This window comes from Sminthopsis crassicaudata, chromosome 5 (genome assembly GCF_048593235.1).
Source record: "Sminthopsis crassicaudata isolate SCR6 chromosome 5, ASM4859323v1, whole genome shotgun sequence".
Lineage (NCBI taxonomy): Eukaryota > Metazoa > Chordata > Mammalia > Dasyuromorphia > Dasyuridae > Sminthopsis > Sminthopsis crassicaudata.
The window spans coordinates 280,812,168-280,839,955 of NC_133621.1; the positions used below are offsets into that span (position 1 = coordinate 280,812,168).

At 35.5% G+C, this 27,788-nt stretch overlaps 1 protein-coding gene across 12 annotated transcripts in view; it reads left to right on the forward strand.

Moving 5' to 3' along the window:
- Positions 1-27,788, forward strand: part of LOC141544742 (uncharacterized) — a 146,522-nt gene that overhangs the window by 53,786 nt on the left and 64,948 nt on the right. For 11 of the 12 annotated variants that reach the window (XM_074271238.1, XM_074271240.1, XM_074271241.1 and 8 more), the window contains exons 1-4: positions 12,345-13,889; positions 15,870-15,984; positions 16,169-16,342; positions 17,545-17,651. In XM_074271238.1, coding sequence (XP_074127339.1) covers positions 13,663-13,889; positions 15,870-15,984; positions 16,169-16,342; positions 17,545-17,651 — 623 coding nt within the window. In that variant the 5' untranslated portion in view covers positions 12,345-13,662. Of the gene's footprint in view, positions 1-12,344; positions 13,890-15,869; positions 15,985-16,168; positions 16,343-17,544; positions 17,652-27,788 lie in introns of those variants that run through there. The other variant, XM_074271249.1, reaches the window with a different exon arrangement.

Consider the following 27,788-nt stretch of genomic DNA (forward strand, 5'->3'; position numbering starts at 1 on the left):
ACAAAAAGATATAAAAAAGTGAGTGAAGAAAATACATCATTGAAAATTAGACTTGAGCTAGTAGAAATGAATGACTCAGAAAGAAACCGAGAAGTATTCAAGCAAAACAAGAAAAATGAAACAATTGAAAAGAATGTCAAGTACCTTATTGGAAAGACAACAGTCCTGGAAAACAGATCCAGGACAGACAATTTGAGAATAATCAGACTCCCTGAAATATGTGAGGAAAAAAAGAGCCTGTACACTATTTTCAGGAAATTATCAAAGAGAACTGCCCAGACATTTTGGAAACAGAGGGTAAAATAGACATTGAAAAAATTCATCCTTCACCTACAGAAGGGACTCTGAAATCAAAACACCAAGAAATATATTGGCCAAGTTTAAGAACCATCAAATGAAGGAAAAAAACTATTGGAAGCTGCTAGAAACAAGCAATTCAGATATGGAGGAGCCACAATAAGGATAACGCAGGATCTAGCAGCGTCCACATTAAAAGACAAAGGGCCTTGAACATGATATTCAGAAAGTGCTATGAAGCCAAGAATAATTTACCCAGCAAAAATGAGCATCGTTTTCCAGGGAAGAAGATGGATATTTAACGAAATAAATGAATTCCATCTATTCTTGATGAAAAAACCAGACCTACACCAAATGTTACAGAACTCAAGAGATTTCTAAAAACATAAAAAGAAATCTTGAGAACTATATTTCTGCCATAAAGATATGTAAAGAACACATGTATAATTTGTCCTAGAAACTAGAGGTGGAAAGGGAATAATATCATAAAAAAGGGTAGAGTGGTGGTACTATAACTCATGAAGAGGCAAAGGTAACCTATTCTATCTGAGAGAAAGAAAGGAGGGAGATGATAGTGTGTGTCAATAGACCTATTCAATTTATGGTGAAACTTCTTCCACTGCATGGAAAAGTGAGAGGGAAGCAGTAAACTAAGGGGAAGGCAATACAGATATTGTAAGAAAAAAGGGGTAAAATAGGAAAAGGAACTTTAAAGTGGGGGAGAGATACTAAAAAGGGGAGGGCTGTGAAAAGCAAGTGGTGTTCACCAATTTAATACTGGGTAGAGGGGTAATATGGAAGGAAAGGAGAAAAGCATAAGGAGGGGTTAACAGGATGGCAAGCAATATGGAATTAGTCATTCTAACCATAAAGGTGAATGGGGTAAACTCTCTCATAAAGAGGAAGCAGTTAGCAGACTGGATTAAAAGTCAGAATCCTACTATATGTTGTTTATAGGAAAAACACCTGAAACAGGGTGATACATTCAAACTAAAAGTAAAAGGGTGAAGCACAATCTACTATGCTTCAGGTGAAGCCAAAAAAGCAGGAGTAGCCAGCCTCATCTCAAATAAAACAAAAAAATTGATCTAATTAAAAGAGATAAGGAATGGCATTATATCCTGCTAAAGGGTAGCATAAATAATGAAGCAGTATCAATATTAAACATATATGCACCAAGTGGTAGAGCCTCTAAATTCTTAAAAGAGAAATTAAGAGAGCTGCAAAAAGAAATATACAGCAAAACTATAATAGTGGGAGATCTCAACTTTGCACTCTCAGAATTAGATAAATCAAACCACAAAATAAATAAGAAAGAAGTCAAAAAGGTAAATAGAATACTAGAAAAGTGTGATATGATAGATCTTTGGTGAAAGCTAAATGGAGACAGAAAGGAGTATACTTCCTTCTCAGCAGTTCATGGAACCTATACAAAAATTGATCATATGCTAGAACATAAAAACCTCAAAATCAAGTGCAGTAAGGCAGAAATAATGAATGCATCCTTTTCAGACCACAGTGCAATTAAAATTACATTTAATAAAAAGCCAGGGTAAAATAGACCAAAAAATAATTGGAAACTTAATAATCATAAACTAAAGAATGATTGCGTAAAACAGCAAATCATAGACATCATTAATAACTTCACCCAAGAAAATGACAATAATGAGATATTATACCAAAATGTGTGGGATACAGCCAAAGCAGTAATAAGGGGAAGTTTTATATCTCTAGAGGCCTACTAGCATAAAATAGAGAAAGAGGGTCAACGAATTGGGCTTACAACCAAAATTGCTAGAAAAGAAACAAATTAAAACCCCCAGACAAACACGAAATTTGAAATTCTAAAACTAAAAGGTGATATTAATAAAATTGAAATTAAAAACCTATTGAATTAATTAATAAAACTGAGTGGGTCCTATGAAAAAAGCAACAAAATAGACAAACCCTTAGTAAACCTGATTAAAAAAAGGAAAGAGAAAAAGCAAACTGTTAGTCTTGAAAATGAAAAGGGAGAACTCACCACTATTGAAGAGGAAATTAGAACAATAGCAAGGAGGTACTTTGCTCAACTTTATGACAATAAATTCGATAACTTTAATGAAATGGAATATAGTTTGCCCAGATTAACAGAGGAAGAAGGAAGTAGTCTAAATAGTCCCATCTCAGAAAAAGAAATAGAACAAGCTATTAACCAACTCCCTGAGAAAATATCCCCAGGACCTGATGGATTTACATGTGAATTCTACCAAACATTTAAAGAACCACTAACTCCAATGCTATATAAACTATTTGAAAAAATAGGGATTGAAGGAGTTCTACCAATTTTTTTTTTTTTTTTTTTTATGACACAGCCATGGTACTGATACCTAAACCAGGTAGATTGAAAACTGAGAAAGAAAACTATAGACCAATCTCCTTAATTAATATTGATGCTAAAATCTTAAATAAGATATTAGCAAAACGACTTCAGAAAATCATCCCCTGGATAATACACTATGATCAAGTCGGATTTATACCAGGAATGCAGGGCTGGTTTAATATTAGGAAAACTATTAGTATAATTGACCATATTAATAATCAAATTAATAAAAAAAACATATGATCATCTCAATAGATGCAGAAAAATAATTTGATGATATCTAACATCCATTCCTACTAAAAACACTTGAGCATATATTAAAAACTGTCAGTAAACATCATATGTAATGGCGATAAACTGGAATCTTTCCCCATAAGATCAGGAGTGAAACAAGGTTGCCCACCATCACCATTACTATTTGATATAGTACTAGAAAAGCTAGCCTTAACAATAAGAGCCAAGAAAGAGATTCAAGGAATTAGAGTAGGAAATGAGGAAAAAAAACTATCACTCTTTGCAAATGACACGATGGTATACTTAAGAGAACCCCAGAGACTCTGCTAAAAAGCTATTAGAAATAAGTCAGAACTTTAGCAAAGTGGCAGAATACAAAATAAATCCACATAAATCCTCAGCATTTTTATACATTACCAAGACAATCCAACAACATGAGATACAAAGAGAAATTCCCTTCAAAATAACTGTTGATAGTATAAAATATTTGGGAATATATCTACCAAAGGAGAGTCAGGAATTATATGAGCAAAATTACAAAACACTTGACACAAAAATAAAGTCAGATTTAAATAATTGGAAAGACATTCGGTGCTCTTGGATAGGCCGAGCGAATATAATTAAAATGACAATACTCCCTAAACTAATCTATTTATTTAGTGCTATACCAATCAGACTTCCATAAAACTATTTCAATAACCTAGAAAAACTAACAACAGAATTTATATGAACAAGAAAAGGTCGAGAATTTCAAGGGAAGTAATGAAAAAAAAAAATTAAGTGAAGGTGGTCTAGCTGTACCTGATCTAGAACTGTATTATAAAGCAACAGTCACCAAAACCATTTGGTATTGGCTAAGAAATCGACTAATTGATCAGTAGAATAGGTTAGATTCACAGGGCAAGATAGTGAATAAAAATAGGCATCTAGTGTTTGACAAACCGAAAGATTGCAACTTTTGGGATAAGAATTCATTATTTGACAAAAACTACTGAGAAAACTGGAAATTAGTATGGCAGAAACTAGTTATGGACCCACATTTAACACCACATACAAAGATAAAATCAAAATGCTTCCAAGATTTAGGCATAAAGAACGAGATCTAAATAAATTAGAGGAATATAGGATAGTTTACCTCTCAGACTTGTGGAGGAGGGAGGAATTGGTGTCCAAAGGAGAACTAGAGACCATATTGATCACAAAACAGAAAATTTTGATTACATCAAAATAAAAAGTTTTTGCACAAACAAAACTAATGCAAACAAGATTAGAAGGGAAGTAATAGTTAAGATTCTGATAAAGGCCTCATCTCCAAAATATACAGAGAATTGACTTTAATTTATACGAAATCAAGCCATTCTCCAATTGATAAATGCTCAAAAGATATGAACAGACAATTTTCAGATGATGAAATTTAAACTATTTCCATTTATATGAAAGTGTTCCAAATCACTATTGATCAGAGAAATGCAAATTAAGGCAACTCTGAGTTATCACTACACACCTGTCAGATTTGTTAAGATGACAGGAATAAATAATGATGAATGTTGGAGGGGATGCGGAAAAACTGGGACACTGATGCATTGTTTGTGGAGTTGTGAAAGAATCCAACCATTCTAGAAAGCAATCTGCAATTATGCCCCAAAAGTTATCAAAATGTGCATACCCTTTGACCCAGGAGTGCTACTACTGGGCTTCTATCCCAAGCAAATACTAAAGAAGGGAAAGGGACTTGTATGTGCCAAAATGTTTGTGCCAGCCCTTTTTGTATTGGCTAGAAACTGGAAAATGAATGGATGTCCATCAATTGGAGGATGGTTGGATAAATTATGGTACATGAATGTTATGGAATATTATTGTTCTGTAAGAAATGACCAACAGGAGGAATACAGAGAGGCTTGGAGAGATGTTGAGTGAAACGAGCAGAAATAGGAGATCATTATATACTTCAACAGTGATATTGTATGAGGATGTATTCTGATGGAAGTGGATATCTTCAACATAGAGAAGAGCTAATCCAATTCCAATTGATCAATGATGGACAGAATCAGCTACATCTAGAAAAGGAACACTGGGATATGAGTGTAAACTGTGAGCATTTTTGTTGTTGTTGTTGTTGTTGTTTGTTTTTCTTCCCAGATTATTTTTACCTTCTGAATACAATTCTTCATTTGCAACAACAACAACAGCAAAATTCGGTACTGCACATATATATTCTACCTAAGATATACAATAAGATATTTAATATGTATGTGAATACCTGCCATCTAGGGGAAGGGATGGAGGGAAGGAAAGAAAAAAAAAACTCAGAACAGAAGGGACTACAAGGGATAATGTTGTAAAAAAGAAATACATATGCATATTTGCTGTCAAAAATGTTATAATTATAAAATTAATAATAAAAAAAAAGGTTAAGTGACTTGACTAGGGAAACCAGGGTCACCTAGCTATATATATTAGGAGCAGGATGTAAAGTGAAGTCACCTATTTATTTGCTATGTCTCTAACTTGTAAACTAAATGTAATTTGAAATAATAAAAAGGAAAATAGTTCCTTTCCTTGAGCAAAATAAATAAACAAACAAACAAATAAATAAATAAATAAATAAATAAACAAACAAAAAATTACATTCTTTTGCAAAGCCAGTTTTCTTGTTGCACCATTATATAAATCTTTCAGTTTCTCAAACAACTGATTAACAACATTTTTACCTTTCTGTTCCCTTTGTATTCTTCCACCTCCTCCAAAATCATGTCAAAGATATCCACTAGAGAACCAAAGCCAACACCAGAACCATCCTCTTTGATAGCTTGTTTTGTACTTTTGTCATAAAGTCTCTTTTCTTTGCATCAGAAATCACGTCATAAACTTGAGAAATCTGTTTGAACTTTTCTCCTTCATTTGGATTCTTACCTGGGTGAGGTTTCAAGGCTAGTTTTTTTTTTTTTTTTTTTTTTTTTTTTTTTTTTTTGTTTGTTTGTTTGTTTGTTTGTTTGTTTGTTTTTTGAGAGCCAGGGAGTAACACTCACAGTATGCCAGGTTCAAAATGTCTACGTCTGGGGTGGGTTAAAAGAGGACCTCTAGGAACTGGTGGGGATGTTGGGGGATCAAGTGGGAGAAAGAGAAGATTAGGAGTTGGGGGCACTTTGTTTGTCCAGCATGGGCAGAGGCAGTTGCAGCACTCTGATTCTCCCCAATTTTTCTGTAAAGTTCCCAAGTCCTTTCTTAAACTAATCTGTCAAGTGTCCAAACTGCACAGAGTGCAAATCTGTGGGCTGATCACACTGTTCTAAGTGCCTTATGGACACTTGCCAAAAAGCCCTTTATGGAGAAATCACACAGACAAGAACTCACAAGGTGCTCAGAAAAAGCAGTACAGAGACACTCTCAAGGTTTCAACTTGAGAACTGATTACATGACTTGAGAGACTTAGAACTGCTCTTCATGGCATGCTCTCCTTAGACAAATGTGCTGTATGAGCAAAATAGGACTGAATTAGTGCAAAAGAAGTGGGAGATGCACAAGGTTAGAGAAATCACCTCAAATATTCATAAGAACTATTTGTGTCTTGTAATGTTTTTTTTTTTTTTTCTCTAAATTGTAATCATTCTTGGAGTATGTTTCTTGGGGAGCTTTTGGAGGCAGCCTTAGTTTTAGTTCATTTCAATAATCCCAAATGCAGCCAGGAGTCCAAAGCCTTTACTGTCTCTTTCCAAATCTTATCTCCTTCATTTGGGGCTTGGCTAGTTGTCTGAAGGCCTTCCAGATCTTGGTTTCAGTGTTCTCCCGAGGACAGCCTACCACCACTTCTCTGTCTTCCTTCGTTCTGCCCGTCTTGTGAATCTCCTTGACCAAATCCTGACTCTGAATCTCCCAAAGTCCTCCTTGGCCCTGAGAGCTTCTTTCTTATATGCTGCACATTGAGCACACACCAATCATTTCATCACTAGGAAACCATTATTTATTGTATGATTAAATCAATGCTAAATTACATTTAATCATCGTCTCCTCAATTCTACTCAGTACCTTGTTTCAAGTTCTGGCCCATAACATCTCCTTGTAGGATCAGATCAGTCATACTGAACCATGCTAAATTAGATAATTGTTATCTTTATCCATTCCATGTCTTAGCACCTTGTAAGAATCCTAACAGTGTCTGACCTGTGGGACAAGATTCCAAGGTCACATTGATCTGATCCGCCAGTCAGATGCATTAATTTGACACTAACATAGTAATGTCATTTTGGTCCTCTTTGAAAATGGAGGAAAACAACCATTACCTCTAGCACCATAGAATATTTGCAAAGTCAGGGCTAGGGGAAAGAAAATCAAAGGAAAGCTTGTGGGCCTTGGAGAAATCTAGCTAAATGTGCTTATGCTAGATTCTATATGGGAAGGCACCCACTCACTTTACAAGAGTTCTCTGTGGAGAATCTCTCCAATAATTAACATCATCATTGTCATCATGAGTAACATTTATATAGTGCTTACTACATGCAAGTCCTGTGCTAAGCATTTTGTGAATGTTATCTCACTTGATCCTTATTACAGTGCTGAGAATTGGGTTCTATTATTCTCCCCATTTTACAGATGAGGAAACTGAGGCAAACAGAAGGTAAGTGTCTTGTCCAGGATCACCTAAATAGAAAGCATGTGAGGCTGGACTTGAGTTAAGGTCTTTGTCACTCCCTGTATTGCATTCAATCCACTGAGCTCTACAAATGGAAAGGGCTCCAAAATTATGCTAACATCCCCATATCAAATGCAATGACTAGCTACATGTTCCTTGGGAAAAGCCACAAAGAACCGCAACCTCCACTAATTTTTGCCCTTCACCTGCCTTTCCCCTTTCCCCAATATTCAATTTTGAGAGAAGTCTGACATTCAAATAGCAGAAAAAAAGCAATTAAATTGGAATCTGTTAGAGCATCCATTGGCTCCTCCTCTCCCTTTTCCTTACTTCAACCCTACTTCAAAGGGAAAATGGCTAGAGTCTACCTGAGTGTTGCTTTTGAGTAGCTAGGTTTTCTCCAATGGAAAGAAATGTAAAATATCATCCCATAATTCAGATAATAGGACTTTTTTTTTCCTTTCCCATAGAAAACAATGATGAGCAGAGGTGAATTAGAGTGTACATTAAATGAACAATTTAAATAGGACTTGAAAATTCAACTGGAAGCCAAGCTGTAGGAAGCTTAAAGTAAGTCTGCACACATAATTCTGTTTGACAATTGTTTAAATTAACAATTTCACATTTTCATGAAGAAGGTTCAATCAAACGGTGTTTGTGTGTGTGGGGGGGAGGTTTCCAAGGCAGATCTTTTCCAGTGGCTTCTCTTTCTCATATGCCAACTCTTTCTTTTGCTGCAACCTGCTGCTACCACTACAACTGACCACTTCAGTAAACCCTATAGTCACAATTTCAGTGGCCTTTTATAGCCTCATTATCTTTTGAAATTTACAAGATCACCTGGGCTCATTCATCTTGTGGTTTTGACTCAGTCCCCTGTTATGGGCCAGAGCTTGAAACAAGGTACTAAGTGGAATTACAAGGTAGAATGGAGAAGACAATGGTTCAATCTAGTTTAGCATTGATTTAATCCTACAACAAATAATGTTCTCCTAGTGATATCATGATTGGTTTTTACTCAGTGTGGAATGTATATGCAGAAGCTCTCAGGGCCAGAAGAGACAAGCACACTAGAAGAGGTAGGAGGCTGAGACAGATTCATTCATTGTCCACCTTTATCATGGCTAAAGCACAAATCTTTGGATTTGGGGAGATTCAGAAGCCAGAGAAGGCAAGCGGGAGCTCAAGTTCTAGGAACCAAAGAGAGAGCTAGGCCTCCAGAAATCTAGCTGAGCCCCAAGTGAAGGAGACAAAATTTTGAAAGAGACAATAAAGGATTTGGATTTTAAGCCCTGCTACTCATGTGGTGATTACTGAACTGAAACCAAGGCTGCTCCCAGAGACCCCAAGGAAACCTCAACAGAAAACATTATATTTTAGAGACCATATTACATTTTGGCACCTAAACGTGGGACCAAGGACGTTCATCTTTGAACCCGAAATTAGAGTGAGTACAAGAAGGAAACTTTATTAAGGGCTAAACTAGTACTTCAGCTGAAATGGGACAGATGCTTAGAAAACAGCCTTCTTTTGCAATAAAGGTAAAATGTGTAGTGAGCATTGTCAGATTTATGAAAAGCCAATGTTTGAGAGTAACTTGGGAGCAGATCAATGAAGTTTTAGAAACAGTACAGTACACATATCCTTGGTTCTCGAAGGAAAAAAAAATTGAATCCAAATGAGTTGAAATTAGCAGGAGAGCAATTATCTGAATACTACAATGATAATGGAATTGACTCAATATCCAAAGAAACAATTGATACATAGCATTTAATACAATTGGCTTTAAGAAATAAGTATTAGGGTAAGAAAAAAGAGTAAAGAGCAAGGGAGGGAGGATCAAGAAAAACTAGGTGAAAAGCATGAAGAATTAGATAAGAATGGAGTTAAGTTCAATTCTTAGTGTGGTAGTTCACAACAAGAGAAATTAGGGTATTTCCCAACCCCTGACCTACTTCCCTCAACATTTTATGGGTAGAGGGAGAAGAAGAAGGGAAAGGGGCAGTAACACATTCAGCATCACCTATGAAGCAGCCTATGACAAGATTACAAAAGGGACTGGTTAAGGCAAACAAAGGACAGGATATATCTATCTGATTTAATAAATGGATACCTGTGATTGAAGTGCTTGACTCTTAGGTCAACAGTGGCGAAGATACACTGCTTTTGACCTGGGAAAAAAAAAAGATTTGAAAAAGGATTGCACACTTCATGGGGCTATATCATCTTATATTAAGATGTTACTAGACAATCTGGCTTATGAAATCTTAACCCCTAGTGATTGGAAATCCATAACAAGGACATCTTTAGAAGCTGGACAAAACTTGTGGCTTTCTGAATATAATGAATTATGCAGGACACAAACCCACCACAAACAGAAAACTGAAGTTAATGTACAGATCACCTTTGACCAACTAGCAGGTGAAGGTCATTATGCAGACAATTCAACACAGACTAACTATCTCATAGCAGCTTATGAACAAATTGCTACTGCTGTAATAAAAGCTTGGGGCACCCTCCCAAGAAAAGATCGAGGGGAAGCCTTCATAAAAATAGAGCAAGGTTCCAATGATTTTTTTGCTGATTTTGTGGGACGTTTGCAAACAGCTGTCACAAGAACCATTGGAGAAAATGCAGCTACAGGAATGATGAGAAGACAGCTGGCTAAGTAAAATGCTAATGAGGATTGCAGAAGGTTTATATGGGAACTACACAAAGATGCTCCTTTAGAGGATATCATAAGACACTGTGCCACAGTAGGCACAAAATGCTTATTGTACTCAGACTATGATGAACATGGGAAGACGGGATCCCTCTTGACAAGGGACTTCCAGAGATACTCTCTGATGTTTTCAATGTGGGAAAGTTGGACATCTGAGAGCTCAATGTAGGTATAGAGATAGAGTGAGAAGATAGAGTGACACAAAACCTAAAATACTATGTCCAAAATGCAAATGAGGTTTCCACTGGGACTCAGAATGTAGATTGACACAGGGAAATGAGAGGCAGGGCCCAGCTCCAAGACATCAAATAAAAAACAGATGGGACATGATGGCAGCCAAGGTTACACCTTTAGAAGTTCAGGATTCTGATGTGATGAATCAGAAAAAAAATCAGATGGGAGAAAGGGATTATAATTGGAGAGAATACAGGCTTTTTTTTAACCCAAAAGAAGGGCAGTGTCCAGTGCGATCAGCTCCAATGTCATTGCCAGGTGTTGAGGAGAAATTTAGCAAGTGGTAAATAGAAGGGACTAGATAGGTTAACTGCTTGGGGAAGAAAGTTTGCTTGTATTTCTACAGATGGAGAAAGAATCAGATGGGTGCCAATGAGCCATATCCTCCTTGTCCATCAGACAGAGACAGAAAAAGGGGAAAAAAATCTCAAAACAACGGAGAAGAACTAAAAGCAGTCAGGGAAGGTGTGATCACCTCCTTTTTTGGTTCTCCTTGAACACCACCTTGAGAAGTCAGGGAGCTCATGACCACCTATGTTCTAAAAACAAAAGAAAATGGGAGATGTTATGGGCCAGAACTTGAAACAAGGTACTAAGTGGAATTAAGGAGACAATGGTCAAATCTAATTTAACATTGATTTAATCCTGCAACAAGTAATGGTTTCCTAGTGATAAAATGATGGTTTGTACTCAGCTGATAAAGCATATAAAGTACTGTGTAAACCTTAAGGTATGAAGTATGTGAGAGCTATTAGTGTCACCAAGAGAAATTATTTGTCCATTTACATCTGCATTCATTAAAAGTTTATGAAAATGTTTTTCAAATTCCACAAATTTCATACTAGGTTTCAGCCTAGTATGTCATTGTAATGCTTGAAAAACTGAGCAAGATAGAGATTACAGAACAATTTAACAATTTATTTAATAGAGAGATTTCCTGGGACCAAATGGATCATGGTTGGTCCCAGGGCTGACTGAGACTCTCTTCTCAAAGAATGTGTCCCTGAATGTGGGATATAAGATGGTTTTATAGGGTTACAAGACCTGTGACATAATGGGGGAGGTCCCTGGATGGGTACATTCATCCCATCAAACATTAAGTTGAAATGCTTATAACCTGAGCAGAGTAACTAAATAAGACAAGTAGGGAAACTGGGTCAGGACATCAAAAAAGAACTGTGCCACAAAGAACATGACCTGTAAGTCATGACATTTTAATTAATGATTTGCCTCTATATTTGAATATCCATATACTAGATTTACCTGTTTATCAGATCATATACATTGATCTTCTCCCCAATAAGTAGTATCTGTATTTTCAAATAATTATATAATTCATGACCACTTTTCTGTCCACAATGTATAGATAGTATAATATGTATATGATAATGGAGTCTGTTACTTGTTCAGGGGCCTTTAAACAAGCCAAACCATTGTCCAAATCTGTTGAAAGTATATCGTAGTGCTAAATGTTAGGCATTTTATCCATCACATGCAATTTAGAGACAGTATTGAAGTTCTACAGGATATCAGGTAAGGCACAAACAATGGAGACTATGCCTTAAATAGATATTGTTGGAGCCATCTCACAAGTATAACCTAGATGTTGACCACAGGATTTACAAACTGGATCACAAGTAATCCCTACGGAGACCAAAAGACCTACAGGCAGAATTGATATTTTGGTTTGTTGGAAAGAACGACTAGAAGGAAAAGCAAGGGAGGGGAGGGGAGGGAATGCAGGACTAGAGGGAGGGAAAGAGGGACTAGGAGAAGGAAAAGAGAAGAAAGGAGGAGGGGGAAGGGAAGGGGAAGAAGAAAAGGGAAAGAGAAAAACGAAGAAGGGAGGGGGGAAAGGGGAGACAAGGGAATGGAGATGAAGAGGGAGGAAGAGAAGACAAGATGACAAGGAGAACTATCAGCAGCAGCAGCAGGAGCAGCATGTATCATTTCTGTATTTTTAGGTTCAGTTAATCTGGAGCTGAAAGAAATCAGTATGAGCCGATGTGCACAGGATACATTTCACATCATTAATGGAACATAGGCACAGGGAAAAGCAGGAGAGGGCAAAAAAACAAGACTAGCAAGAGCATGACCTGCATTGTTTCCTTTTGAAGAAATTTTCTTACGTTTGGGACGTTGAACCCAAGTCAGTAAAACAAAATACTGGGACCTTCTACCCACATTATAGCAGACCTCATCAAAATCCCTCCAAGTGACTTAAACTTCCATAAAAACACAATACTCGGAGGCAATCTCATTAGCCCACACCTGAATGGGGCTTTTATCGTCTATATAGCCTTAGGGTATGTTTAAATCTTTATGTTTATATTTAAACTAGAAGGGGTATCTCTTTCCATTGCATAGAAAGTGTTGAAATCCTTCCCTTCTCCCTCCTTTAATAAGAGCACCAATAAGGAAAATTAAATTCTGTAGGGATGGTCTTGAACCGAGGGCTACATGGTTGACACCAGATGTGTGGCTGTCTGTCCGGTACAAATGCTTCCCAGACACACTTACGGGGTAGGAAGAATCAGAAGAGGCACTGGACTGTATTTGTCCATCTGGGCCCCGAGGGTCGCTTCCTTCAGTTTCACAGAATTGTTAAAAGGACTGCAAGAACCTTGGGAGATTATCGAGTAGAAGATCATTTTACAGAAGAAACCAGGCTCCTAGAGGAAGTGCTTTGCTCATTACAAAAGTAAATAAAACAGGTCTCGAGATTTGAACGCAAGAGCTCCAGGTCTCACCCATCCTCGTGCCCTCGAGCTTTGGACTCCTCGAGCTGAGAGCTAACGGATTTGGCATCCGTGCGCTCACCAGTGCGTGCCTTGACCCTTTATTGCATCCTCGTGAACCTCGGACCTGATAAAGGCATCACTTTCCCTCCGGCCATTGCCAGGATTGCTATCAGCTCTAGTGCTGAATCGGTTATTAACTGTTGCGAGTTCACAGATCCCCAAATCTCGAGTCTCGAGTTATTGACATTTCCCCTTTTAATTCTCCCTTTGTTTCCACTTTCATTTTCCCTTTATTTCCCCTTTTAATTCCCCTTTGTTTCCATTTTAATTTTCCCTTAAATACCCCCATTGAATTCCCCCTTTAATACCCCCTTTTAATTCCCCTTCTGAGTAGGCTGAGGGGCTCGAACGAGGACTCCTCAGCCTAAAGCCTGTCTCCGCAATGAAGATTTTCAATTTCTGCAAGAAGAAGGGGCAATTTCCATCTCGCCCCTTCAAGCTTTCGAGTTCCTTTGGGGTCCAAACACCCTACCCCACCGAAGGATACCTGATCCGGAGCAAGGACCTCAGGAAGATCCACAAAGCTGCCTTGCGTGGAGATGTGGCGAAGGTGCAGCAGCTACTGCTGCTGGGAAAAAACGATGTGAATGATCTGGATAAAGTGAAGCGGTAAGAGCAAAGGTTGGGTTAGAAGGAGAGAAGGGAAAGCCCAAACCCTAGGTAAGACATCCCTGCACAGGAGTAGATGAAGTGCATCCCAATTAACCATCGGGAAATCAAACCACTTCAGCACCTAGGACAGGGTCAGGATAGCAAGTCCCAAAAGCGGGCTTCACTTCCCCTTCCTACCTAGCCACTTTTAATGAATTGGAAACTCCATTTGTCATTTCGTCAGGCCAACATATTCTTGATCAGTAGCAACGTGGAAGCAAATACTATTCCCATCTGCTGAATTGTTTACAGGTCTAAAACGATTTTGTCAGGCTATACTTAAGAATATTGGGGGATTTTCTTGGGAAACTTAATGGAATGTTTTGCCATTTCCTTCAACCCCCTTTTGAGGGATAGGAAATTGAGGCAAACAAGGTCAAATAACCTCAGGGTCACAAAACTTTACTTATCTAACATCACATTTGACCTCAAGAAGAGTTTTCCTGACACCAAGTCCAGAACTCTTGTTCATTGTGCCACTTAGCTGCCCTGGGCTGGTGAAATATGGACACGATCTATGAAGAATGAAAGATTCAAGGCAGAAAATTAATTGTGCTTTTATTAAGACCTGTGTTTTATATAGATCTATAGATCTATAGATATAGATCTATAGATATAGATATAAATATATAGATAGATAGATAGATAGATAGATAGATATAGATATATATATAGATATAGATACAAAGGAATAGTGCAGTAGGGATTGACCTTATGCTAAGAGGTTAATCAAGAAAGGGACTTAAGCAAAGAAGCCTAAGAATCTGATACTTGGGAAGAGAACCAGGAGAAAGCAGTGTTACACAATTTAGAAGGGAATATTAAGGAGAAAATGAATGCACTTTCAAAGACACCAGAGGTTACTAAAATGAGAATAAAGAAAAAGATTTGTTAATTAAGAGATAGATTCATTAGATTCAGTGAAGAATTTAGAAAAAAACCCTTAATTTTCTGACATTCAATTACAAAAGACAGGAGAAATGGGGGATGATAGTAGGCATCAGTTGATCAAGTGTAGTTACTTTGGGGAAGGGGGGAGAAGACAAGGGGATTTTTGTAGGCAAGCAGGGAAATATCCAGGATGCAATGAAAGATTGAAGATAAGTGACAAGAGGAATGGTAAGTATTATAGAATGGTATCGCTTGTATACAAAGAGGCATTTTTATTGGCAAGGAAAAAGACTACCTCTTCATATGAGATAGGTAAATGAAAAATAATGGTAGAAGATATTTAGATGAGTTAGGTGAGAAAGAGGGTGAAAGAGGGAGATCTCAGGAAATGGTCTCAATTTTTTTCCCCAGTAAAATATGAGTAGGTTTTTTTTTTTTAATTAGCTGAAAAGGTGAACAGAGTATACTATGGGAGGTTTGAAAAGGGATGAAAAGATTTGGAAGAGCTGCTTTTTTGTCATAATTTTCTGGCAGTCCAGTTCTTATATTTTCTCTTCTTTATTTTCTCTATAGATCTATTGCTTTTTTATGAGTTGTTTCACAATCTGTTCTATTTTCTTATTTTTAAAAATCTGTTTTCTTATTTTTTGGTTATGGTAACCAATTGGTTACCATTGGTTTTGGTAACCAATATGGTAAGTGCCAAGGTGCAAGGGGTCAGCAAATTGCCTGAGGAAAGGTGATTTAGCACAGGTCAGAAACGGAGCAAATTTCTAATGCAATCTGTAATGAAATGTAAATCTACCTCCTGAATATATTCCACCCCACCCCATCCATCCCTGGCAATTTTGTCTACCATACCAGCAATGAGAGTTAATGCATATTTTGTATTTCTTTAGGGGACAGTAGTACCCATTTATTTTTGGAAATTATAATTTAGGCATAAGAATAATAATACATATTACATTAAAACTATCCTAAAAATGGTAAAATTTTGATTGTTGTAGTACATTATCAAACAATCATATTACTCCCTCATTTTTGTAGAACACCTCTTCACCTGGCTTGTGCCAATGGACATCCAGATGTTGTATCTCTCCTAGTAGAGAAAAATTGCAAACTAAATTTGTTGGACAATGACAGTCGAACACCGTTAATAAAGGTATGTATTAGTTAACCGTGATGGTCAATGAAATGCATGTTGATTTCTTTCTGTGATTAAGAAAATTAAAAGTTAGTAAATAAGTTAGTAGCTTTTGCTAACTTCTTTAAATATCCCTAATGATGCTTGAATATACTAAATTTTATATTGCTTTGTTATTTCTTTGTGTATATTATATCTACAGGCAATAGAATGTCAGCAGAAGGAGTGTGCAACAATCTTGCTTGAACATGGTGCAGACCCTAATCTTGGGGATGGCAACAACAACACTGCACTTCACTATGTTGTCCTAGGTCATAATGAATTCATAGCAAAAAAACTACTTCAATACCCGACTGATATTGAAGCAAAAAATAAGGTAGAAGCTAACCTCTTGTATAACAAAGCAGATTTTAAACGATTTGTTCCTACTAGGTATCACTACACAGAGACAAAATTTTCACAGGAACAAATTCTTAAGTACATGTTGTTTTGTTTGTTTGTTTTGTTGTGTTTTGTTTTTTTGTTTTGTTTTGTTTTGTTCTTTTGATCCTAAGGACTACACATTTAAAGTCATTTTCTTTCCAGGAAAGTTGGTAAGAGAGGGAAAATACTAGGCAAATGGCTTTCTTCCAGATTTAACCCTCTTAAGGCAAAATTTTAAAACATTTGTTTTGTTTGTTGTTGTTGTGGTTGTGATTGTTTTGAATTTATAAATTCAGGAGGAATGGTAAAGATAACTAGTCAACTTTAAACCCAACCAGGATATAGCTTTCTTTTAGTAGAGGTCTGTGGAAATAAGTTTGGCTTCATTTGGACAATAATTGATTATGAAATGAAAGTGACATAGAGAAGATCTAATCCAATTCCAATTGATCAATGATGGACAGAATCAGCTACACCCAGAGAAGAACACTGGGAAATGAGGGGAAACTGTTTGCATGTTTTGTTTTTCCCAGGTTATTTTTACCTTCAGAATCCAATTCTTCCTTTGCAACAACAACAACAACAACAAAAATTCAGTTCTGCACATATATATTGTATCTCAGTTATACTGTAACATATTTAATATGTATGGGAATGCCTGCAATCTAGGGGAGGGGTGGAGGGAAGATAGGCAAAATTCAGAACAGAAGGGAATACAAGGGATAATGTTGTAAAAAAAATTACCTATGCATATGTACTGTCAAAAATATAATAATTACAAAATTAATTTAAAAAAAAGAAATGAAAGTGACAAGAATGGGAGACACTCATGGCATAATATGAAATGGTCTCAACAAATTCTGAATTTCTGTCTTTTAAAATATTGTTACATATTATAAACTAGAAGGAATCCCAGTGATCTCTAGTTTCATTTTACAGGTAAAGAAACTTAGGACCCAGAGAGGTGAAATCATTTGCTTTATGGTCACATAGGAATTAATTAATAAAGGATTTGTGCTCTGGTCTTCTGACGCTGGTGTTCCATTAACGTGTCATTAGCAAATTCACAAGATGTTTACAAAATGTTATAAGCTGAATTGAATTAAATATAGAATTCTTGCTTAATATAAAGATATCTTTATTTTGACTTTGCAGGAAGGCCTCACACCACTTTTGCTGGCAATTTCAAGAAATAACATCAACATGGCAGACTTGCTCTTAGAGAATGGAGCAAATGCAAATGCCTTAGATAATGCTAAAAGGTACAGTAACTAAAACTTAAAATTGAAAAAAATTAACATCTCTAAAAGAATAAGATTAAGTCATGGAATTTACATCATGGAATGCTTAGTAAACAATAGTGATTGAAATTGAATATCATTGCAAAGAGGTGAAAAATGTCAACAAACACTGCCTATGAAAAGAAAAAAACTCTTATTTATGATTCTGCAAGAGAGAAAACACTTCCTATAGGCATACTAAGCATTTGTTTATTGGTGATTACTATTTGCAGTTTTCTTTATTGATTTGTAATTATTTAAGATTGTCCCACAAAAGTTTTGTACTCTCATTCAATTGATTTTCTTTATGAAATAATCTTAATGTCACTCATGAGGATCATAACATATATTTCATGTTATTACTTGTTTCACTTTCCCTTAGGAATATGCACATTGACAAATGCAAATAAATAAAAGCATGATAATTCTATGAAATCCTTTGAATGGACCCTTGATCTTTAATCAAGAATGTGAATTCTTATGACACTTTCTTCTTTTAATCCTTCTATCCGATCTGCTCCTACAGAACTTTTATTGTTCTTCATAAAGAATCCAGGAAACATAGTGAATTATTCTCTTGGTTTTTTTAATACTTGAGGACCAGTGCAAATTTTTATTTTCAATGCAAGATTAGTCCACCTCTCTTTCTGTTCATTCATGTCTTTGACATCACTTACTACATCAAAGTCATTATTGCCTACATCTATTTATATTCACCACATATATGTCCATGGATCCTTGGAATTATCTATAATTTTCATTCTTTTGAGATCATGTGTTTGGGTCTGGGATTTTAAAAACTTTACTATAGCCAAATATAATTCCTGAAAGAATAGTAGTGCTTATGAAATGTGGCAATGTGATTATTAGAAGTGCTGTGAAGTTTCTCAAATGACATCCAATTGTCTCTCCCTTCCCCAACAATTTTGAGACCAGTGCATTGTTGTTGTTCAGTGCCCATGCAGGCTTTGATGTGTGCATGTATATCTGTACATAGAAACACATCTACAAACCTATAGACAAACCAACTAGATGGGGCTGCCCATTAAACTACACAGAATCTGGAAATACTTACTTTTATCTACTTTAACCAATCTCTTTTTACTGAATGTGGGACTTTTTCATGTTCCAAGACTTGATGCAGTCAGCAAAATGTCATCTCCAACTAGGAGTATTTGGAAATCATTTCCATCATATACAACCTATTCTATTTGGACTCTGTCCAGAGCATCCTAAACAGCACTGGCAAACACCTTAGGTGAGCATATACTTCATTATTTACATCTAGCTTATTGGAAAAAAGTATCTCTTTGGTGGAATGTGTCATGGGATCTTGTTTGATCTTAGCATATGCATGAAAGAAAAATTTTTGATATCACCAAAAACAAAGCAAAACCCAACTACAACCACCCACTCCCAAACACAAAACTGATATCATCCTAACAAACAAAAATGATTGGTTACCATTGTTGGAATAATTTCAGAATTAGATGGTTATGGACATTCAGATCATAGACTGGCCAGTGTTAAGATAAAAATTAATGCAAATGAGGAGAAAGCCTAAATATGAAAGGGATATAATAGCTATAACCTGCTGTTTTTAAACAAGCTATCAAACCCTCCAAAATGGGAACTTCAGTCAATACTAAACCATTATCTCAAAGAGGAAGCCAAAATAGCCCAGAACCTGCATCAGTTGGGATATATCATCTCTGCAATAAAGAGAGATGTTAGCACTAAAATTAGCTCAAGCTTAGAACAACACAATTTATTAAAAAAAAAAATTGAAGTTAGAAGATGAAGACAGGTATTGCTTTGCAAAAAAATGAAAAGCCATTAAGGAGAGAATAAGCCTGTAGGCTGTTTTGCATGAAGACTAGCCAGATCATTCTGAAAGAATTTGTCTACAAACCTGGAAGAATGACAATGAATAAATATGAAATTGAACAGAATCATCAATATTTCTATTTTCATTATGACCAATAGTGGGACATTTGAACCCATTCAGTTCAGTATCTAAAATTCTCTGTGAGGCAAGATAAATTCAAAATTCTGCAGGAAGAGTGGCAAGACCTGAACTAGATGCCTATAAAAAAAAAGTCCATGAGAGAAAAAGCCCCCTCCCAAAAGTGCAAGAGATATTTCAGAATAATTTTTAAAGCATTTGAAAGAAAGAAAAATTCTAAAAGAGTAAAAAAGATCACTTCCCAGTGAAAGAAATATTACAAATATTGAATAGTAATAGATTGGATTTTCATTGAGCTGAAATTGAAAAAAATGTTGATAATTTCTTTCTGAACTTTTACTCTGAATGTATTAATTTTATTTTTAATAACATTTGATGTTTTACCAATTACATGTCAAGATAATTTGAGCATTCACTTTTCTGAGATTTTGAGTTTCTAAATCTCTTCCATCCTTTCAATTTGATGTAGGGGAGAGAAGTGCTTTTATCTTGGAAAACTCATTTTCACATTAATCACATTAGTTTTTTTTTTTTAGGTTTTAGGTTTTTTTTAGGTAATTTTTTACAACATTATCCCTTGCACTTACTACTGTTCAGATTTCTTCCCATCCTCCTCCCCCAGATGGCAGGCAGTCTTATACATGTTAAATATATTACAATATATTCTAGATACAATATATGTGTGTAGAACCAAATTTCTTGTTACACAGGAAGAAATGGATTCAGAAGGTAGAAATAACAGTTTACACTCATTTCAAAGTGTTCCTTTTCTGGATGTAGCTGAATCTGTCCATCATTGATCAATTGGAATTGGATTAGCTCTTCTCTATGTTGAAGATATCCACTTCCATCAGAATACATCCTCATACAGTATTGTTGTTGAAGTGTATAATGATCTCCTGGTTCTGCGTGTTTCACTTAGCATCAGTTGATGTAAGTCTCTCCAAGCCTCTCTGTATTTCTCCTCTTGGTCATTTCTTACAGAACAATAATATTCCATAACATTCATATACCAAAATTTACCCAACCATTCTCCAATTGATGGACATCCATTCATTTTCCAGCTTCTAGCCACTCTGAAAAGGGCTGCCACAAACATTTTGGCACATACAGGTCCCTTTCCCTTCGTTAGTATTTCCTTGGGATATAAGCCCAGTAGTAGTATGGCTGGGTCAAAGGGTATGTACATTTTGATAACTTTTTGGGCATAATTGCAGATTGCTCTCCAGAATGGTTGGCTTCTTTCACAACTCCACCAACAATGCATCAGTGTCCCAGTTTTCCCACAGCCCCTCCAACATTCATCATTATTTGTTGCTGTCATCTGAGCCAATCTGACAGGTGTGTAATGATATCTCATAGTTGTCTTAATTTGCATTTCTCTGATCAATAGTGATTTGGAACACTCTTTCATATAAGTAGAAATAGTTTCAATCTCATCATCTGAAATTTGCCTGTTCATATCCTTTGACCATTTTTCAATTGGAGAATGGCTTGATTTCTTATAAATTAAAGTCAATTCTCTGTATATTTTGGAGATGAGGCCTTTATCAGAACCTTTAACTATAAAAATGTTTTCCCAATTTGTTACTTCCCTTCTAATCTTGTTTGCATTAGTTTTGTTTGTGCAGAAACTTTTTAATTTGGTGTAATCAAAATTTTCTATTTTGTGATCAATAATGGTCTCTAGTTCTCCCTTGGACACAAACTCCTTCCTCCTCCACAAGTCTGAGAGGTAAACCATCCTATGATCCTCCAATTTATTTATGATTTTGTTCGTTATGCCTAAATCTTGGACCCATTTTGATCTAATCGTAGTATGTGGTGTTAAATGTGGGTCCATGCCTAGTTTCTGCCATACTAATTTCCAGTTTTCCCTGCAGTTTTTGTCAAATAATGAATTCTTATACCAAAATTTGGGATCCTAGTGTTTGTCAAACACTAGATTGCTATTTTTATTCACTATCTTGCCCTGTGAACCTAACCTATGCCACTGATCAACTAGTCTATTTCTTAGCCAATACCAAATGGTTTTGGTGACTGTTGCTATATAATACAGTTCTAGATCAGGTACAGCTAGACCACCTTCACTTAATTTTTTTTTCATTACTTCCCTTGAAATTCTCGACCTTTTGTTGTTCCATATAAATTCTGTTGTTATTTTTTCTAGGTTATTGAAATAGTTTCTTGGAAGTCTGATTGGTATAGCACTAAATAAATAGATTAGTTTAGGGAGTATTGTCATTTTAATTATATTCGCTCGGCCTATCCAAGAGCACCGAATGTCTTTCCAATTATTTAAATCTGACTTTATTTTTGTGGCAAGTGTTTTGTAATTTTGCTCATATAATTCCTGACTCTCCTTTGGTAGATATATTCCCAAATATTTCATACTATCGACCGTTATTTTGAATGGAATTTCTCTTTGTATCTCTTGCTGTTGCATTTTGTCAGTGATATATAAAAATGCCGAGGATTTATGTGGATTTATTTTGTATTCTGCCACTTTGCTAAAATTCTGACTTATTTCTAATAGCTTTTTAGCAGAGTCTTTGGGGTTCTCTAAGTATACCATCACGTCATCTGCGAAAAGTGATAATTTGATTTCCACATTTCCTACTCTAATTCCTTGAATCTCTTTCTCGGCTCTTATTGCCGAGGCTAGAGTTTCTAGTACTATATTGAAAAATAATGGTGATACTGGGCAACCTTGTTTCACTCCTGATCTTATAGGGAAAGGTTCTAGTTTATCGCCATTACATATGATGTTTACTGAAGGTTTTAAATATATGCTCCTTATTATTTCAAGGAATAGTCCATTTATTCCTATACTCTCAAGCGTTTTTAATAGGAATGGATGTTGGATTTTATCAAATGCTTTTTCTGCATCTATTGAGATGATCATATGGTTGTTATTAATGTGATTATTAATATGGTCAATTATACTAATAGTTTTCCTAATATTATACCAGCCCTGCATTCCTGGTATAAATCCCACTTGGTCATAGTGTATTATCCTGGGGATGATTTTCTGAAGTCTATTTGCTAATATCTTATTTAAGATTTTAGCATCAATATTCACTAAGGAAATTGGTGTATAGTTTTCTTTCTCAGTTTTCAATCTACCTGGTTTAGGTATCAGTACCATGTCTGTGTCATAGAAGGAATTTGGTAGGACTCCTTCAATCCCTATTTCTTCAAATAGTTTACATAGCATTGGAGTTAGTTGTTCTTTAAGTGTTTGGTAGAATTCAGATGTAAATCCATCTGGTCCTGGGGACTTTTCTTAGGAAGTTGGTTAATAGCTTGGTCTATTTATTTTTCTGAGATGGGACTATTTAGACTACTTACTTCTTCCTCTGTTAATCTGGGCAAGCTGTATTTTTGAAGGTATTCTTCCATTTCATTGAAGTTATCGAATTTATTGGCATAAAGTTGAGCAAAGTAGCTCCTAACTATTGTTCTAATTAACTCTTCATTAGTGGTGAGTTCACCCTTTTCACTTTCAAGACTAACAGTTTGCTTTTTCTCTTTCCTTTTTTTAATCAGGTTTACTAAGGGTTTGTCTATTTTGTTGCTTTTTTCATAGAACCAACTCTTAGTTTTATTAATTAATTCAATAGTTTTTTTTACTTTCAATTTTATTAATCTCACCTTTTATTTTTTGAATTTCAAGTTTTGTGTTTTTCTGGGGGGTTTTAATTTGTTCCTTTTCTAGCAATTTTAGTTGTAAGCCCAATTCGTTGACCCTCTCTTTCTCTATTTTATGCAAGTAGGCCTCTAGAGATATAAAACTTCCCCTTATTACTGCTTTGGCTGTATCCTACACATTTTGGTATGATGTCTCATTATTGTCATTTTCTTGGGTGAAGTTATTAATTATGTCTATGATTTGCTGTTTTACCCAGTCATTCTTTAAGATTATTTAGTTTCCAATTATTTTTTGGTCTATTTTCCCCTGGCATTTTATTAAATGTAATTTTGATTGCATTGTGGTCTGAAAAGGATGCATTTACTATTTCTGCCTTACTGCATTTGCTTTTGAGGTTTTTATGCCCTAGTATATGATCAATTTTTGTATAGGTTCCATGAACTGCTGAGAAGGAAGTATACTCCTTTCTGTCTCCATTTAGCTTTCGCCAGAGACCTAACATATCAAACTTTTCTAGTATTCTATTTACCTGTTTGACTTCTTTCTTATTTATTTTGTGGTTTGATTTATCTAATTCTGAGAGTGCAAAGTTGAGATGTCCCACTATTTTAATTTTGCTATCTATTTCCTCTTGCAGCTCTCTTAATTTCTCTTTTAAGAATTTAGATGCTGCACCACTTGGTGCATATACGTTTAATATTGATACTGCTTCATTATTGATGCTGCCCTTTAGCAGGATATAATGCCATTCCTTATCTCTTTTAATTTGATCAATTTTTGTTTTTGCTTGATCTGACATGTGGATGGCTACCCCTGCTTTTTTGGTTTTGCCTGAAGCATAATAGATTCTGCTCCACCCTTTTACTTTTAGTTTGAATGCATCACCCTGTTTCAGGTGTGTTTCCTGTAAACAACATATAGTAGGATTCTGACTTTTAATCCAGTCTGCTAACAGCTTCCTCTTAATGAGGCAGTTTGCCCTGTTCACATTTATGGTTAGAAGGACTAATTCTATATTGCTTAGCATCCTATTAACCCCTGCTTATGCTTTTCCCCTTTCCTTGCCTCTTACACCCCTACCCAGTATTTTTTTTTTTTTAATTTCTAATCATGAACAAATTTATTTTAAAACAGTTTTTGGTGTATATGTATGTGTATGTATATTATGTATATTACCATTCATTAAAGACAAAAGCAAATTTCCATACTAATTACATGGATACACTTGTTTATTTTTATATAATGAATTAAATCTTAGTGGGATATTTTATAGTTTTATTGATGCTAAATTTTTCGTGACTCAATTTAAGAAGCTTTGTCATAGACACTGAAATAATATCAATACTAAACATATATGCACCAAATGATATGGGGCCAAATTCTTTTTTTTTTTTAATTTTTTAAATTATATATATATACTTTTTTTATAATATTATCCCTTGTATTCATTTTTCCAAATTACCCCCCCTCCCTCTATTCCCTCCCCCCAATGACAGGCAATCCCATACAATTTACATGTGTTACAATATAGTCTAGGTACAATACATGTGTGTGAATATCATTTTCTTGTTGCACAATAAACATTAGAATCCGAAGGTACATGCAACCTGGGCAGACAGATATTAGTGCTAACAATTTACATTCACTTCCCAGTGTTTCTTCTCTGGGTGTAGCTACCTCTGTCCATCATTGATCAACTGGAAGTGAGTTGGATCTTCTTTATGTTGAAGATTTCCACCTCCATCAGAATACATCCTCATACAGTATTGTTGTTGAAGTGTACAGTGATCTTCTGGTTCTGCTCATTTCACTCAGCATCAGTTGATTTAAGTCTCTCCAGGCCTCTCTGTATTCCTCCTGCTGGTCATTTCTTACAGAGCAATAATATTCCATAACCTTCATATACCACAATTTACCCAACCATTCTCCAACTGATGGGCATCCATTCATCTTCCAGTTTCTAGCTACAACAAAAAGAGCTGCCACAAACATTTTGGCACATATATGTCTCTTTCCGCTCTTTAGTATTTCTTTGGGATATAATTCCAGTAGTAGCTCTGCTGGGTCAAAGGGTATGCACAGTTTGATAACTTTTTGGGCATAATTCCAGATTGCTCTCCACTATGGCTGGATTCTTTCGCAACTCCACCAGCAATGTATTAGTGTCCCAATTTCCCCACATCCCCTCCAACATTTATCATTATTTGTTCCTGTCATCTTAGCCAATATGACAGGTGTGTAGTAGTATCTCAGAGTGGTCTTAATTTGCATTTCTCTGATCAGTAGTGATTTGGAACACTCTTTCATGTGAGTGGATATAGTTTCAATTTCTTCCTCTGTGAATTGTCTGTTCATATCCTTTGACCATTTATCAATTGGAGAATGGTTCGGTTTCTTATAAATTATGGTTAGTTCTCTATATATTTTGGAAATGAGACCTTTGTCAGAACCTTTGTTTTTAAAAATATTTTCCCAATTTGTTACTTCCCTTCTAATGTTGTTTGCATTAGTATTATTTGTACAGAAACTTTTTAGTTTGATGTAATCAAAATCTTCTATTTTGTGATCAATAATGATCTCTAGTTCTCCTCTGGTCATAAATTCCTTCCTCCTCCACAAGTCTGAGAGGTAGATTATCCTCTGTTCCTCTAATCTATTTATTATCTCCCTCTTTATGCCTAAATCATGGACCCATTTTGATCTTATCTTGGTATATGGTGTTAAGTGTGGATCCATATCTAATTTCTGCCATACTAATTTCCAGTTTTCCCAACAGTTTTTTCCGAATAATGAATTTTTATCCCTAATGTTGGAATCTTTGGGTTTGTCAAAGATTAGATTGCTATAGATGTACCCTTTTTTGTCCTTTGTATCTAATCTGTTCCACTGATCTACCGGTCTATTTCTTAGCCAATACCAAATGGTTTTGGTGACTGCTGCTATATAATATAGCTTTAGATCAGGTACACTTAGACCACCTTCCTCTGAGTTTTTTTTTCATTAGTTCCCTTGCAATTCTCGACCTTTTATTCTTCCATATGAATTTTGTTGTTATTTTTTCTAGGTCATTGAAATAGTTTCTTGGGAGTCTGATTGGTATAGCACTAAATAAATAGATTAGTTTGGGGAGTATTGTCATCTTTATTATATTCGCTCGGCCTATCCAAGAGCACTGAATGTCTTTCCAATTATTTAAATCTGATTTTATTTTTGTGGCAAGTGTTTTGTAATTTTTCTCATATAATTCCTGACTTTTCTTTGGTAGATGGATTCCCAAATATTTTATACTCTCAACATTTGTTTAGAATGGAATTTCTCTTTGTATCTCTTGCTGTTGCATTTTGTTAGTGATATATAAAAATGCCGAGGATTTATGTGGATTTATTTTGTATCCTGCCACTTTGCTGAAATTTTGAATTATTTCTAGTAGCTTTTTAGCAGAGTCTTTGGGGTTCTCGAAGTATACCATCATGTCATCTGCAAAAAGTGATAGTTTAATTTCCTCATTTCCTACTCTAATTCCTTGAATCTCTTTCTCGGCTCTTATTGCCGAGGCTAGCGTTTCTAGTACTATATTGAATAGTAATGGTGATAGTGGGCAACCTTGTTTCACTCCTGATCTTACTGGGAAAGGTTGCAGTTTATTTCTATTGCATATTATGCTTACTGAAGGTCTTAAATATATGCTCCTTATTATTTCAAGGAATAGTCCATTTATTCCTATACTCTCAAGAGTTTTTAGTAGGAATGGATGTTGGATTTTGTCAAATGCTTTTTCTGCATCTATTGAGATGATCATATGGTTCTTATTAATTTGATTATTAATATGGTCAATTATATTAATAGTTTTCCTAATATTAAACCAGCCCTGCATTCCTGGAATAAATCCTACTTGATCATAGTGTATTATCTTGGAGATGATTTTCTGAAGTCTTTTTGCTAATATCTTATTTAAGATTTTAGCATCAATATTCATTAAGGAGATTGGTCTATAATTTTCTTTCTCAGTTTTCGATCTACCTGGTTTAGGTATCAGTACCATGTCTGTGTCATAAAAGGAGTTTGGTAGGACTCCTTCATCCCCTATTTTTTCAAATAATTTATATAACATTGGGGCTAATTGTTCTTTAAATGTTTGGTAGAATTCACATGTGAATCCATCTGGCCCTGGGGATTTTTTCCTGGGGAGTTTATTAATAGCTTGTTCTATTTCTTTTTCTGAAATGGGACTATTTAAGCAATTTATCTCCTCCTCTGTTAATCTAGGGAGCCTATATTTTTGGAGGAAGTCATCCATTTCACTTAAATTATCAAATTTATTGGCATAAAGTTGGGCAAAGTAACTCCTTATTATTTCTCTAATTTCCTCTTCATTGGTGGAAAGATCCCCCTTTTCATTTGTAAGACTATCAATTTGATTTTCCTCTTTCTTTTTTTTGATCAAATTTACCAAAGGTTTATCTATTTTATTGGCTTTTTCATAAAACCAACTCTTGGTTTT